General features: G+C 42.9%; 1 protein-coding gene across 1 annotated transcript; it reads right to left on the bottom strand.

Moving 5' to 3' along the window:
• Positions 1-9858: 9858 nt before the first annotated feature.
• Positions 9859-10782, bottom strand: LOC124291859 (keratin-associated protein 5-1-like). The gene has a single exon (XM_046728926.1). It carries the CDS (start codon positions 10780-10782, stop codon positions 9859-9861), a length of 924 nt encoding a protein of 307 aa, XP_046584882.1.
• Between the last annotated feature and the right edge of the window lie 5132 nt (positions 10783-15914).

Here is a 15914-nt window from a genome sequence, read left to right as displayed (position 1 = left end):
GTGCAGATTGGTCATTTGGTCACTGACGTCACGGGTTAACAGTCGCCACGAATTCAGGGTACAGTTGTACATATGTAGTGTTTTATTGCTATTGTTTAATTGCTCACATGATTAGTGAAGCAACGATAGTATTGTAGTTAAAGCGTTGACGAGTCACGCATAAGAGTCGGGTTCGATTCCACAAATGAGAAGAATGCTTAGAGGCCATTCTTCGATCCTCCCACCGTGATATTGATGATAAGATGCTTTAAGTGGCGTAGAACCAACGGACTCACATGAACTGGTCAGATTATGCTTATAAGGGTACCATCCATCTTTAGACTGTCACAATCACGCCACGGTCGTGACGAAGTCTGTTCAGTCACAAATGAGGTCACACCGTCACAAGATTAAAGTACTGGTAGTTATTTTCATGATGAATATTCTGTGCAAAAATATCTTTGTTCTGACAGTAGTGTGTGAATGCTTGGTCTGAGAGGTAATCACCGACCTGATGTTGGATGCTCTACGATCTTCCCGAGATGGCAATCAGTTGAAATGACGTGAGAGCAATACAACTTCACCGACAGTGACGTTATCGTTTCGCGTTTACCTTGCCGTCGACACTCTTTAATTGACTGTGGCTTGCACGGTTATGGAAGAACTTAGTGATGAGTGATAGGGTTTCAGTGACAGAGAACTGAGTTTTAAACAGTAACGAATGTAGGTCTGAGACGTTTAGCGACACCCATGAACAAGGGGGTGATGTTTACAGACACACAAACACAGTCCCGGGATTCGAACCAGCGATCATGTGTCACGCCCAAGTGACCCAGCCAACAACAGAAGACTGCAGCGACTTAGCCAACTCACACTGCAACACTACCATGAAATGGAGTTTTCTCTCGGACCGAGGAAATATCTGACTATAAATATTGCAACAGACAAAGGTCAGGAATACAGTTTTGTGAATTCTCTTGCATCCTGTCTGGCAAGACGTCATTTGTGGGGGTATGGTACATCGTGTGATCAGGTTGCTGGGGTGGCGTACAAGGGAGCATGTTAAAACAGATTACACGAAGAACTACGAGACCTATATATGTGGTTTGTTAACAGGATTACTTTTTATATTGCATTCAACTGAAACGATCGATGCGATTCTTTGTACGTACAAGCAGCAGTGACAAGCACCAGTGCTGGCCAAGTGACTGGGGTATAATTGCCTTTCGAGGTGTATGTATCAGGACATGCGTAATGTAGGCCATTTTATTGATGAAAGTGGAGGGAAACTTGGACAAAACAACAGCAATAAGTGGTTTTTGCTTTCGGACCTTGAATAGGTAAAAGGACTGTGGTTAAAAGTGTAGATATTCATTTGCAGACATAGTTGGTTTCCGTTGGTTTACATATACGCACCAGTTTATAATGGCGAGAAATCAATGCACAGCTTCACCCAGTCTTTCCGCTTTGAAAGGTGTTATTGCTCTTTTACAGCGCATGCTACATTCCACTACAGCCCTTACAGGAGGAGGCGTCGCTGTTTGGAGCAGAACGTGAAAGGCAATGACAATAAAAAAAAAGCCACAAGCAAATCAACCACATTTGCGACTGTCGTATTTCCTCTCATGTTCAATGTGACTGCGCATCCCTGAAGATACATTATAACATGTTCACAATTTTGTCAGATTAAACTACGTGATGTCATGTTAATTCAAAATTTGTCTATATGCACGTTCGAAATTCTTAGCGTGTAGATTATTGAATTTTAATATTTTAGAAAACATTGACAAGAAAGTTCATATCCCAAAAGTGGATACTTCTAAATGCCCTTCAAACAACTCAACATTACGATCAATCCACTGAAACAACATCACAATCTCTCAACCGAAAAAAAACCCATTACAGTCTGTATACTTAACAACATTGCAGTCTCTCAACTTAAACAGCATTACAGTTTCTCTACTTCGACAGTATTAAAGTCCCTCTATATCAACAGCATTACAGTCTCTCTACTTCGACAGCATTAAAGTCTCTCTACATCAACAGCATTACAGTCTCTCTACTTCGACAGCATTAAAGTATCTCTACATCAACAGCATTACAGTCTCTCTACTTCAACAGCATTAAAGTCTCTCTACATCAACAGCATTACAGTCTCTCTACTTCAACAGCATTAAAGTCTCTCTACATCAACAGCATTACAGTCTCTACTTCAACAGCATTACAGTCTCTCTACTTGACCAACATTACCATCTCTCCACTTCAACAGCATTACAGTCTGTCCACTTAAACAGTATTACAATCTCCCCACTTAAACGGCATTACAGTGTCTCAAATTAAGCAGCATTACAGTCTCCTCACTTAAACAGCATTACAGTCTCTCCACTTAAACAGTATTACAGTCTCTCCACTTAAACAGCATTACAGTCTGTCCACTTAAACAGCATTACAGTCTGTCCACTTAAACAGCATTACAGTCTGTCCACTTAAACAGCATTACAGTCTCTCCACTTAAACAGCATTACCATCTCTCCACTTAAACAGCATTACAGTCTGTCCACTTAAACAGCATTACAATCTCCCCACTTAAACGGCATTACAGTGTCTCAAATTAAACAGCATTACAGTCTCCTCACTTAAACAGCATTGCAGTCTGTCCACTTAAAAGCATTACAGCATTACATTACAGTCTGTCCACTTAAACAGCATTACAGTCTCCCACTTAAACGGCATTACAGTCTCCCCACTTAAACAGTTACACTTAAACGGCATTACAGTCTCCCCACTTAAACAGCATTTACACTCTCCCCACTTAAACAGCATTACACAAAACTCAGTCTCTCCACTTAAACAGCATTACAGTCTCCATTTAAAGTTACAGTCTCTCCAATTAAACAGCATTACAGTCTCCTCAAACTTAAACAGCATTACAGTTTCTCTGTCCACTTAAACAGTATTACAGTCTGTCCACTCTCAGTCCACTTAAAAACAGCATTACAGTCTCCACTTAAACCATTACAGTCTAAAACGGCATTACAGTCTCTCCCCCACTTAAACAGCATTACAATCTCCCCACTTAAACGGCATTAAACAGTCTCAAATTAAACAGTCTCCCACTTAAACAGCATTACAGTCTCTCCACTTAAACAGCATTACAGTCTCTCCACTTAAACAGCATTACAGTCTCTCCACTTAAACAGCATTACAGTCTGTCCACTTAAACAGCATTGCAGTCTGTCCACTTAAACAGCATTACAGTCTGTCCACTTAAACAGCATTACAGTCTCTCCACTTAAACGGCATTACAGTCTCCCCACTTAAACAGCATTACACTCTCCCCACTTAAACAGCATTACAGTCTCTCTACTTCAACAGCGTTACAGTCCCTTCAGTGAAATAACGTAGAGACATGTGAGAAACCTATTACCGTGGATTTGAATCCCAGATTGAACATGATTCATGGTTTATTAGCACCAGTCCTTGTTTTTCACCAAGGAGATCCTGCCAGACACTGAACCAATACTTCGCCATATTGTTGTTCAAACTTTAAACCTAGTGCATTCACTTAGTATTCATTTCATAAACTTTGTATGACACCGATGGTTGTTTACACAAGATTAGACATTTTCTACGAATGATATGATGTACGTTTTCAATAATTTTAATCTAAATGGATGTATGATATTTATAAGTCCCACAGTCCAGTCACAGCGGTGTGACGAACGTATCTTCCCGTCAGTAGTCAGGTTGATTCGTACGTCTATGACGTTGTGGAATAACTCGCCAACAGGCAAATATGACCAGCCTTAGAAGGTGAACCAACCGCAGTCCCTGTGTATCAGGAGCCTTGGAGCCAGCACGCCTTCGCTCCACCATGGCGGCGGCTAGGAGTGTATTACTAACAATTTACAAGTCGCTGTCCTCATACCCAGAAGGAATGGCAGGACATGGAACAATAGCTCACACAGGAATATCAAGCTATGGTTGCCCGATATGGAGAACAAAGAAACTACATTTGTTCAAGTTGTGGAATATTTTGTTTGACTGGATATATGGGACAATTATCAAAACGTATTTTGAGATGAAATGTGGAGGGGACCTTCCAAAATATTTTTATCGACAAATAAATGTTTCCAATCTGTTGTTGGAGGAAACATTTTGTCATCATGCCATCTCGTCAGTTGAGACGTGATTTAGTTTATGTAGTTTCTATTGTGATAGTCGTTATTTCCAAACTTACCTAAATGATTCTATACTATTCCAAAAAAGAAACGCATAACCCAGAAATCTGTAGCGAAAATGGTGCATTTTCAAACATGAATAGCTCATCCATGCCTATGCGTTTTTGGGGATAGTATATTTTCAGATTAGCCTTGCCTATTTGGATTTTATGTTTCTTATGATCTGTTTCCGGTTGTGTACAGTTTTTGTGACTTAAATGACAAATGTTCTCCAATGATGTTTGTCGTGTCCTAATCAGCAATGTGACTTACCAGTGAGTCTGTGATACTGAAGTAATACGAAACCCGTTCAAGTTTAGTTCATCAAGTAACCTTGCGATATAGCGCGAATCTCCATTTAAATCGATACCAGCCTAATTTATTTATTTCTCTTCGGTTGTTTTCAAAATGTTTTTTTCTATTGGAGGTATATTAGGGGTAGATATGTACGCCGCGATGAACAATTTTGGAAGAAAGGAAACAATAGCAGCTTCAGCAGGTGGAGGAAAACGGACGGTCTTTCTTGAATAGAGAAACGTGAAATCTCAAACTCCCCTTCAGTAAAGTATATTGTTTTATAATGTCTGCATAGAAACAATAGGTGGAATATTCAAGGAAGCTTGCAAGGGTTAGTTCTAAATCTCACGAAGACGTTTAAGAACTGACTTCCATATGTTTTTTGAAAGGTACTGACACAAAAACCGCTCTGCAGATTTACGCAAACTGTGCACACCAGTTTCGCCGTTTATAACTTCATAAACGCGAAACCAGATGGAAGCCAATTCTTATAGATAAATAAATACGTCAACAATAATAACTTCACAGTCTCCTTCTTTCATCAACGCAGAAAAAACCTTCTTCGACAACAGTAGGAAATCACTGACATCGTTCAGCCCCGCCCAGGGTGCAGGAGTTCGTTTGATGCAGTGGCCCATATTTTCGGTTTTATGGAAACAAAAACAAACAACTTTGCTTTGCTGCTTTATTAATTAAATGCAATATATTCATAATGACGTAAACATTTTCCACAAACTTTATCATCAGTGACACTTTTCCAGAAATGCCTAGACCAGACGCCTTGAAGTGAGTCTAACGCTAAACATGGGTGGCCCGATTACTCGTAAATTAAAGATGGCTTTTATTTGTCCTCGGCTTCTCCTGAAATCAGGTTACCAGCTACTGCAGTTGAACTGTGATGTAATATTACCCTCGCCAAAATTTAACATTAGCAGAGCAGATTTTTGTATATAATGTATCGTCTAAATCAAACATTGAAGCGTTGCCATGTCTCCATATGTATTGACTCTGCTGTAAGGACTCGCAGCCATGTTTACAGATCTGTACCACATGTTTGTGACGCCTCCTTGTGACTAAAGTATCTACATTATTGTACGAAACAACAATTAACCAGTTAAAAGATGTTCTATTTGTTTCAGCTCACGTGTGTCCCAAACAATTGCAATATACTTTGTAAGTTGAACTGCAAACGGTATTTACTCTCATAGTGTTACGTGAATAACATAATCAGAAGTTGAGATTCAAGTAAACTACCTTCGAAAATATTCATATCATATAATATAAGATGCTTACATAATTTAAGTAATTTCCAATAGATATGAGGTTGTCCTTTGCAAAATATTTTACTGTAAATTTAATCTTCAGAAAGCTGATTGGAAACATGACAGGGAAAGTTGTTTCAAAAGTCAACCATGGATTGAACCGGAGCTGGCGTTACGGGCTGGTTTTGATCCTGTTGTATGTGTCCATTCATCTAATCCCAGATATCATCTGTATGGGGGAGTTTTGGGAAACAGATAATGTCAGTGTTATGCTGCCTGAGTCTGTGACAACACCTACAACACCAAGGCTGGCTTTACCCTGTTGCAACATGACGTCAGCATTTGCACAAACAGTAGAACACGATCCCGAACGATGCCGCCACCGTAATGTAAGCAGTTCAAGATGCCATTAATAGTCATGTTCTCCCATGAGTTATGATACCACCACATATATTGTCGAAACACATTGTCAGAAAAAGTCACGTTCTCTAAACACAAACCAGCGTACAGATAAAGATTGTCACAACACAGTCAGAGAAAGTCATGTTCTCTAAACACAAACCAGCGTACAGACACAGATTGTAGCAACACAGTCAAAGTCATGTTCTCTAAACACAAACCAGATACAGTACAGATTGTCGCAACACAGTCAGAGAAAGTCATGTTCTATAAACACAAACCAGCGTACAGATACAGATTGTAGCAACACAGTCAAAGTCATGTTCTCTAAACACAAACCAGCGTACAGACACAGATTGTCACAACACAGTCAAAGTCATGTTCTCTAAACACAAACCAGATACAGTACAGATTGTCGCAACACAGTCAGAGAAAGTCATGTTCTCTAAACACAAACCAGCGTACAGACACAGATTGTAGCAACACAGTCAAAGTCATGTTCTCTAAACACAAACCAGATACAGTACAGATTGTCGCAACACAGTCAGAGAAATTCATGTTCTCTAAACACAAACCAGTGTACAGATACAGATTGTAGCAACACATAGTCAGAGAAAGTCAAGTACTGTCATACCTGTGACAATGTCTCGCACTAATGACTGAAACCTATTTTATGAGAGAGTTATGATTACATGATAAGGGCTGGAAGAACTACAAGGATATGTTCTCATAAAAACTGTGTCGTATCTCTCACACAGTTTCAAGGTTCTAAACAAAAGTGGCGATGCTCATGATTCATGCTCCGGGGAAAAGAATGTGGTTGTGATAATACGATTTCAAGAAATCCCGGAACCTACAATTGAACCAGATAAGAGAAATTATCGGACGAAAGAAAGTATACCCCTTTGTATGATGGGAAGCAGGAGAAGGATATTAACTGTGATGTATTTGATACGGGACTGTAAATATGCCTCGGAGACTGTTTTCAGTCGAATAACTTTTGATTACGTTTGTAATGTTTTGGTCAAATGAGATTTGCATGTGTATATTTTGTTTTGCTGGACAGTTTACGGCTGTGCTGGCCCGTGGGGGTACCGGCGCGCCGAGCTCGCTGTCCCTCGTGTATATTATAGGCTGGACAGCAAGCATGTGATGTTCCGAACAGGACATCACATATTCTGACACACATCACTGGTTAGTCAGAACAAAAGAAACGTTTATCTTTACATTACTCAGAAGTGTCAGTTTTACGTCAAATGAAAGAGACCCGTGAAGGTCCCGGGTTAGAATGAATCTTCAGTAACCCATGCTTGTCGTAAGAGGTGACTAACGGGATCGGGTGGTCAGGCTCGCTGACTTGGTTGACACATGTCATCGGTTCCCAATTGCGCAGATCGATGCTCATGCTGTTGATCACTGGATTGTCTGGTCCAGACTCGATTATTTACAGACATATAGCTGGAATATTGCTGAGCGCGGCGTAAAACTAAACTCACTCACTCACTCAAATGAAAGACGAAAATCACAACAGCTGATACACATCACGTTCAGTAGTAAGGTTTTGTGTGGAGTTACTATGAATAAAATATACACACTCAATGACTCACCTGCCCTCCAGCAAGGTGGTAAATAGTACGTACAGTGACTAATTCATGGCACTCCAGGAACTTCACTCCCGGGTAGACTAGACATTCTCCACATGACTTCATTCTATACTTCTACAACCATTAGATACATGCATACCTTACTCCATATCTGATTCTCAAACCACCGTCCTCATCTTGCGCCTTGCCACAAATATTAACAACTAGAACCTTGAGCTCAGTCACCATCAGCTGTGTGGAAGTTGGAGCCCCTTATACATGTGCACTGGCAGGAACATAATGTTTAACTCCTACAGAATGAAACACTCAACCAGAAGAGACAGGACGGTACGTGGGTGATGAAGTGAATATACAAATGGCAAAACGGATCTTTAGGAAGTATCGTGGTTCAAAACAATAAATGACGGCTGACAAATTGAAACAAACAAACCTAACAGCTGAGCTTGACATTCAAGAATACTTCAAGACAAACTATTGTTGAAAGATCCATCAATCACAAGCAACACCAGGTCAATATTTTTAAGATCTTGCTGTTTCCAAAGATGATTGAATATATGGCATATCGTTTGATACTGAGTCGTCACAGCGTCGTCTGATCTGGCTTCTGTCGAATGATCGCAAGATCAGACCTTTACAAATAGACAAGCACGGTACATAACGGCTAAGCCAGTACACATGTTCTGGGACTGATTGGGGTCATGTCTATAGATCAATAGTATAATTGGATAACTGGTCTTGAACGCAAGTCTTACGTTTGGGCCTGTGTCCAGAAGGACACACTATAGGTCAAACAACTCCAGAACACATGGGTAGTGGTAAAAGAAACAGGACAGCAACAGGTATCGTGGTTAAACGTTCTCATTCACGCCACGCCACGCCACGCCACGCCACGCCACGCCACGCCACACCACAACACAACACAACACAACACAACACACACCACACAACAACACACCACACCACACCACACCACACCACACCACACCACACCACACCACACCACACCACACCACACCACACCACACCACACCACACAACACCACAACACAACACAACACAACACAACACAACGGGGACGGTGGGGTAGCCTAGTGGTTATTGCGTTCGCTTGTCACGTCGAAGACCCGGGTGCGATTCCCACATGGGTACAATGTGTGAAGCTCATTTCTGGTGTCCCCCGCCGTGAAATTGATGGAATATCGCTAAAAGCGGCGTAAAACTAAACTCACTCACTCACCCCCTAACAACACAACAGAACATGTACACATCATAACGCCACTCCACACCAAGCCACACCCACATTACGGAACTGAGTAAATGAGGAAGAGCCCCATAGTGCAGTGATGTACGTTGACATCAATCCCTGGAATGACAACAACCGTGACGATCTGGCGGATGGGTGTCATACCTCCTCATCTGTTCATAGTTCCTGCTGGCGACGGTGACTGACAAGGACGAGTGGGTTATAAGTGGATGGTGTATCGCCTGGTAACTGCGTACACCTGCACCCTGACACGAAGCAAAATCATCTGACAACGGAATACACCTGCACATTGACACGCAGCACAATCATCTGGCACCGGCATACACCTGCACCCTGACACACAGCACAACCACCTGGCACCGGCATACACCTGCACATTGACACACAGCACAACCACCTGGCACCGGCATACACCAGCACCCTGACACGCAGCACAATCATCTGGCACCGGCATACACCTGCACCCTGACACACAGCACAACCATCTGGCACCGGCATACACCTGTACATTGACACACAGCACAATCATCTGGCACCGGCATACACCTGCACCCTGACACACAGCACAATCATCTGGCACCGGCATACACCTGTACATTGACACGCAGCACAACCATCTGGCACCGGCATACACCAGCACCCTGACACACAGCACAACCATCTGGCACCGGCATACACCTGTACATTGACACACAGCACAACCACCTGGCACCGGCATACACCAGCACCCTGACACACAGCACAACCATCTGGCACTGGCATACACCTGCACCCTGACACGCAGCACAATCATCTGCCAACGGCATACACCAGCACCCTGACACACAGCACAATCATCTGGCACCGGCATACACCTGCACCCTGACACACAGCACAACCATCTGGCACCGGCATACACCAGCACCCTGACACACAGCACAACCATCTGGCACCGGCATACACCTGTACATTGACACGCAGCACAACCATCTGGCACCGGCATACACCAGCACCCTGACACACAGCACAATCATCTGGCACTGGCATACACCTGTACATTGACACGCAGCACAACCATCTGGCACCGGCATACACCAGCACCCTGACACACAACCATCTGGCACCGGCATACACCAGCACCCTGACACACAGCACAACCATCTGGCACCGGCATACACCTGTACATTGACACACAGCACCACCGGCATACACACCAGCACCCTGACACACAGCACAACCATCTGGCACTGGCATACACCTGCACCCTGACACACAGCACAATCATCTGGCACCGGCATACACCTGTACACGCAGCACACCATCGCAGCACAACCATCTGGCACACGGCATACACCAGCACCCTGACACGCAGCACAACCATCTGGCACCGGCATACACCTGTACATTGACACGCAGCACAACCACCTGGCACCGGCATTCCATCTGGCACATGACGGCATACACCAGCATCTGGCACCGGCATACACCAGCACCCTGACACACAGCACAATCATCTGCCAACGGCATACACCAGCACCCTGACACACAGCACAATCATCTGGCACCGGCATACACCTGCACCCTGACACACAGCACAACCATCTGCCAACGGCATACACCAGCACCCTGACACACAGCACAATCATCTGGCACCGGCCTACACCTGCACCCTGACACACAGCACAATCATCTGGCACCGGCATACACCTGTACATTGACACGCAGCACAACCATCTGGCACCGGCATACACCAGCACCCTGACACGCAGCACAATCATCTAGCAACGGCATACACAGCACCCTGACACGCAGCACAACCATCTGGCACCGGCATACACCTGTATATTGACACGCAGCACAACCACCTGGCACCGGCATTCACCAGCACCCTGACACACAGCACAATCATCTGGCACCGGCATACACCTGCACCCTGACACACAGCACAACCACCTGGCACCGGCATTCACCAGCACCCTGACACACAGCACAATCATCTGGCACTGGCATACACCTGTACATTGACACGCAGCACAGCCATCTGGCACCGGCATACACCAGCACCCTGACACGCAGCACAATCATCTAGCAACGGCATACACAGCACCCTGACACGCAGCACAACCATCTGGCACCGGCATACACCTGCACATTGACACGCAGCACAATCATCTGGCACCGGCATACACCTGCACATTGACACACAGCATAATCATCTGGCACCGGCATACACCAGCACCCTGGCACGCAGCCCATGTCACCGGTTCGTTCTTGGCAGATTTCACCAAGGTCATGTGACCAGCATCACCACGGCCCTACCTCCCATATTGAGCTAACACAACACTCTCACTCTCAATATATGTTTCTTGAACACATTTTGAAACGTGAGCACCTGATGTGTTTCTTGAAACACATGCTTCCTTTGTTGTCCTCCTTCTGTATATACTCAGAATATAAATACATAATAAATTTCTACCAATGTCTAATCATCTCCGTGAGACCGTTGCTTCTACCGTGAATGACCTACAGAATATCCTCGTTTTGAATAGTCTCATCTACTGTATATCTTATTCAGAGGTATAATTATATAATTATATTCTGATCATTTTACATAGCCATTTGATTCTACTTTGAATGAACTGCATAATGTCCACGAATCTGTGGCCTCATCTGCAGGTATATTTTATTCAGAGGTACATCTTACATCCGGGACCTGTGACATGACTGACTCACCTGTGCACGCACTGAGATTAGAGGAGAAATGACACTTTATACATAAACAACAACACTGAGAGCTGTCTGAGAGTTGTAATGTGAAAAGAAAATTGCACATAGACGGAGAACCAAAAGCGATATTGGGCCAAAGAGTATTATTACTCGAGTAAAACACAAAATACATGGCAAGTGGTGACACGAGAAGGCCAAGCCACTCTCGCCATTATCTCCTGCTTTGATGTCATCTGTATACCAAACTGCCCGGATGTGACAACTAAAACCATTGCTCCTTACAATGAACCACAAATCACCCGGAGGGCATATCCTGTTTGTCTTCATCAAGACAAGCCTGCTTTCAGGTAACACTCAGAGGTATCTTCCAGAAGTAGCGGTTTTAAAGCCTGCGGTTCAATGGATATGTTGTGTTGCATGGCCGCCATCGTAAAACACCTACTATGATGCCAGTAGGACTTTGGTACAATCACCCGTTTACCATTCAAGACCTGCAGGTTTCGCACTGAGACATTTCTCTGTCAGGAACAAATATGGTCGAGTAGCTCTGAATTCTCGGTGCTGGCAAATGTCGTAGGTATGAGAGAAACCCATGGAACAGGGATCCAATCCCAGATTCGCCCTGACTGTGATTGTTGGGTTATCAGTATATCGAACACATTCTCGTAGGTTTCATCAAGAATGGTTAAGACTTGTTATGCTTTCATCCCTCAGCAAACTGACACCCTTCAAACTACATTCTCTAAACGAGTCTAGGATTTAGATAGACTTCTTAAATACTGTATGCAACAGCAACCTACCGTAATATCCGAGGTGATGGTGATGTTGGAGCCATAGCCAGTGCTAGAGTTGTGTATTGTGGCCTAACTGGCGAGACGATATATCCCGATACCGGTTTAATGAGGCGAGACGATATTTCATGAAAGTATCGGCAAGGAACCTGCGAGACGATTATCATCACGATACAATGGTGGCAATACGATACGTATCCCGATACTTTACAATTTCTAAAAATAAAACAGATATGATAGATAAAATGACTGAAACTTTATTTGTTATACAGCAGAACTTGTGTTGCAGTCACACACACTTACAAAGCTGTTGATCTAATACCATTTCAGCATTTAATGCTTAAGAAAGTAGTGAAACATATTCAGTATACCTTGATGGTTTTTGTACTTTAGTTTCCTTAGGAAAGTTGTGTTTCTACACCAATGCTTTCACAAACAATTAATGTAATGTATATCAGAATTCAGAATCACTGAAAAAACTCTTAAGTCTGCTTTCTAAATTTTACCTTATCTTTGTTCTTAACAAAGCTAAGGCATCATTCATAGTTGTCAATAAATGATGTTATTTGTCAAACAACTAAAACTTATTTCAATTAGTTGAAGGCAAGTATTCTACAGTTCACAGAGTTTGAAAATGTTAACACTCTTTCATTTATACACTAACTCCTTAGTTCATGTAACAAAGATAACAGATACAAACAAATTTTGGGTTCAATTTGTTTTTAAAATTCAGAAGAATTTTAAAGAGCCTACCTTTCCTATCCCTAATGCAATATTCCTTATAACGTTCAGCTGAGCTCAACGAATAAACCCTTAAACAGTCGAAACCTTTAAATACTGGATACAGAAATACAACCATTTCTTCAAAGATATCAGATTAATTGTCACCAAAATTACAGTTGAATGGATATCACAAAATCATAATAAGATCATAGGAAAAATTCAAATCTTTTTGGGGGTATTGAATGTGCTTTCTAATTTGTTTATATATGTTTTTGAGTAAATTTCGTAAATTAGTATCGGGATATATCGTCCCTTGTGGCGATACATCGATATACCATGGACCCTCGCGATATGAATATCCTGATATATTGCCTAAATGTGTTTTGTATCGATGCATTCGTATCGCGTAGTTGACAATGCAAACATCGATACTCTCGATGAATCGTTACACCACTTACATCCACTGAACAGTTGGGAGACACTGAGACATGACTCGGGTTTGAGGGAAGAGTCAATATAGTTCTACGTAGCTCTCAGCAATATCGGAACAAATATCACCACGGGAGTTAAACAATTGGCCTCACTCACTGAACCCGATGAATCCTAGTCTGCAGCCCACGAGCAAGCACTTAAACCTTCTGACTTCCCTACCGACGTTAGGTTTGGGAGACGACGGAAGGAAATACAAAAATGTTATCAATCAAAGATTTCTTGTCTCTCTGTTGAATGTTATTAATCCAGCTCTGGTTATTTCTACTGATACAGGGGGCGGTGGGGTAGCCTAGTGGTTAAAGCGTTCGCTCGTCACGCCGAAGACCCGGGTTCGATTCCCCACATGGGTACAATGTGTGAAGCCCATTTCTGGTGTCCCCGCTGTGATGCTGCTGGAATATTGCTAAAAGCGGTGTAAAACAATACTCACTCACTCTATTGATACATACATTTTAAACTTCTCTGGCCTTTGATAGGTTCTTATTTTACTGGTTCCAGTACAACTCACATGTATTATGTAAGTTGTATCTGTTTAATAAACAACCAAGCTCCCCTCACCTGTACTCATCCCTGTGTGAGTCACCTTGCAATCTTCACGTCAGTACAAATGAAGGTAATTATTTCCATGTCGGCCTGAGTGCTATCTACAGATACTTCATGACGACGGCCGTTAAAGCATGTTACCGAGTAGAAAAACTCCTCAAGTTGTCTGGCGGAGAGACAAACAAGATCCATATTGCCTTTCATGTCAATACCTCGCGTCTCTTAACTGCTCATTTTATGGTATTCCTTGTCAGTACAAATAATTAATCTCAAAGTGGCCATGAAGAAATTGCGGAGTCACATAACCTTTATCTGTTCACTAAACTGACAAGTAGTGCACACCCTTCATCTCCCAATAAAACACTGAACGCCACACTTCAGGAGTCTGAGAGGCCACTCGTCAGTTTCATACGAAGGTCGAGATGAAGTGTAAAAATGCTGAGACGGTATTCAGGTTTGTTTCGGTACAGGTTCTAGTTTCTTTATCAAACAAGTGCTTGATAATGGTACACCTGCTTGACAAATGCACCATCATCTCCGTATACAAAGAACAGCTCTTTCTTGATCCTACGGGTTCAACTCCATCACTAACCGATATCAGGAAGTTACCAATCCTCGCGGCATGACGTCACCCGTCTGACACCCAGGGCATGGAGTATCACCCACCCTTCCACCTGAACATGTTGGGGGTGGATGACGATGATCTGAAGCTCTGGGCACAAGGACACGGAACTGCCACTGGAACTGCAACTATGCTTGTGGAAGGTGAGCATATACACTAAGCCTTCCTCAGTGTACCTGAATACACAAAGCTTTTAGAAAATTGTCAAATTGTCAAATATTATGTATGGGTTTGAACTTTCTTAGTTAAGTACAAATTACTGAAATTACTAACATCTCTGTGAACGTGTTATCTCAATTTTAACATTTAGTATTCTTCGTGCGTATTGGCGCCTTCAGCTCAGTCTTCAGCTCAGTCTTCAGCTTCCAGATCAACCTTGTGTCTGCTGCGTTAACTTCAACCAGTCATGCTGGGATGTTGTATCGCCACACTACATACATCCACAGCATTCTGGGTAATAAGCTCGCAACTACTTTCAGATTATGTTTTAATGAGCACCCGGACAAGGTGGTACTGAAACAGCGTCGACAATCAGAACATCATGCTCAACGTTCATTGGTAGATGTGTTTTGTATTTTCTGGTTTTATGTTTCTGTTGTAATGCAAACGTGACTTTGAAGTTTGATAAATTACCACATAAACACAACAGGAACACATGCTCTATAACAGTTAGAGTGGAATGGTTGGAACAGAAACTCGTGCTACTGTGCACGTCAGGCTGTTTCTAATCAGATTACAACCAACATTTCTCAGATCCTGGTCTACTCCTGTGGGACAGGTGCGCGCGCATACCGGGCTGCTCTACTGTTCGTCATATCACTGCAGCATTTGTTCTAGAATTTATACTTAGAAGGGGGTGACTAACCACAGGACGGGAATTGGTCTTTAAACCGGGGTGATGGGGTGGCCTAGTAGTAAAAGCGTTCGCTCGACGCACCGAGACCCGAGTTCTTTTGGGAACATAGGAGACCGAAATCTGATGATGCTGAAGTGTTCCTGAAGATGACGACAA

This window comes from Haliotis rubra, unplaced genomic scaffold (assembly GCF_003918875.1).
Source record: "Haliotis rubra isolate DU_JTF1 unplaced genomic scaffold, ASM391887v1 Scf50, whole genome shotgun sequence".
Lineage (NCBI taxonomy): Eukaryota > Metazoa > Mollusca > Gastropoda > Lepetellida > Haliotidae > Haliotis > Haliotis rubra.
The sequence above is the reverse complement of the archived record's forward strand: the minus strand, read 5'-3'. Positions and strand labels throughout refer to the sequence as shown.

Coding starts and splice junctions, on each gene's coding strand:
- LOC124291859 (XM_046728926.1), bottom strand. CDS start 10,782: ATGATTGTGCTGCGTGTCAGGGTGCTGGTGTATGCCGGTGCCAGATGG.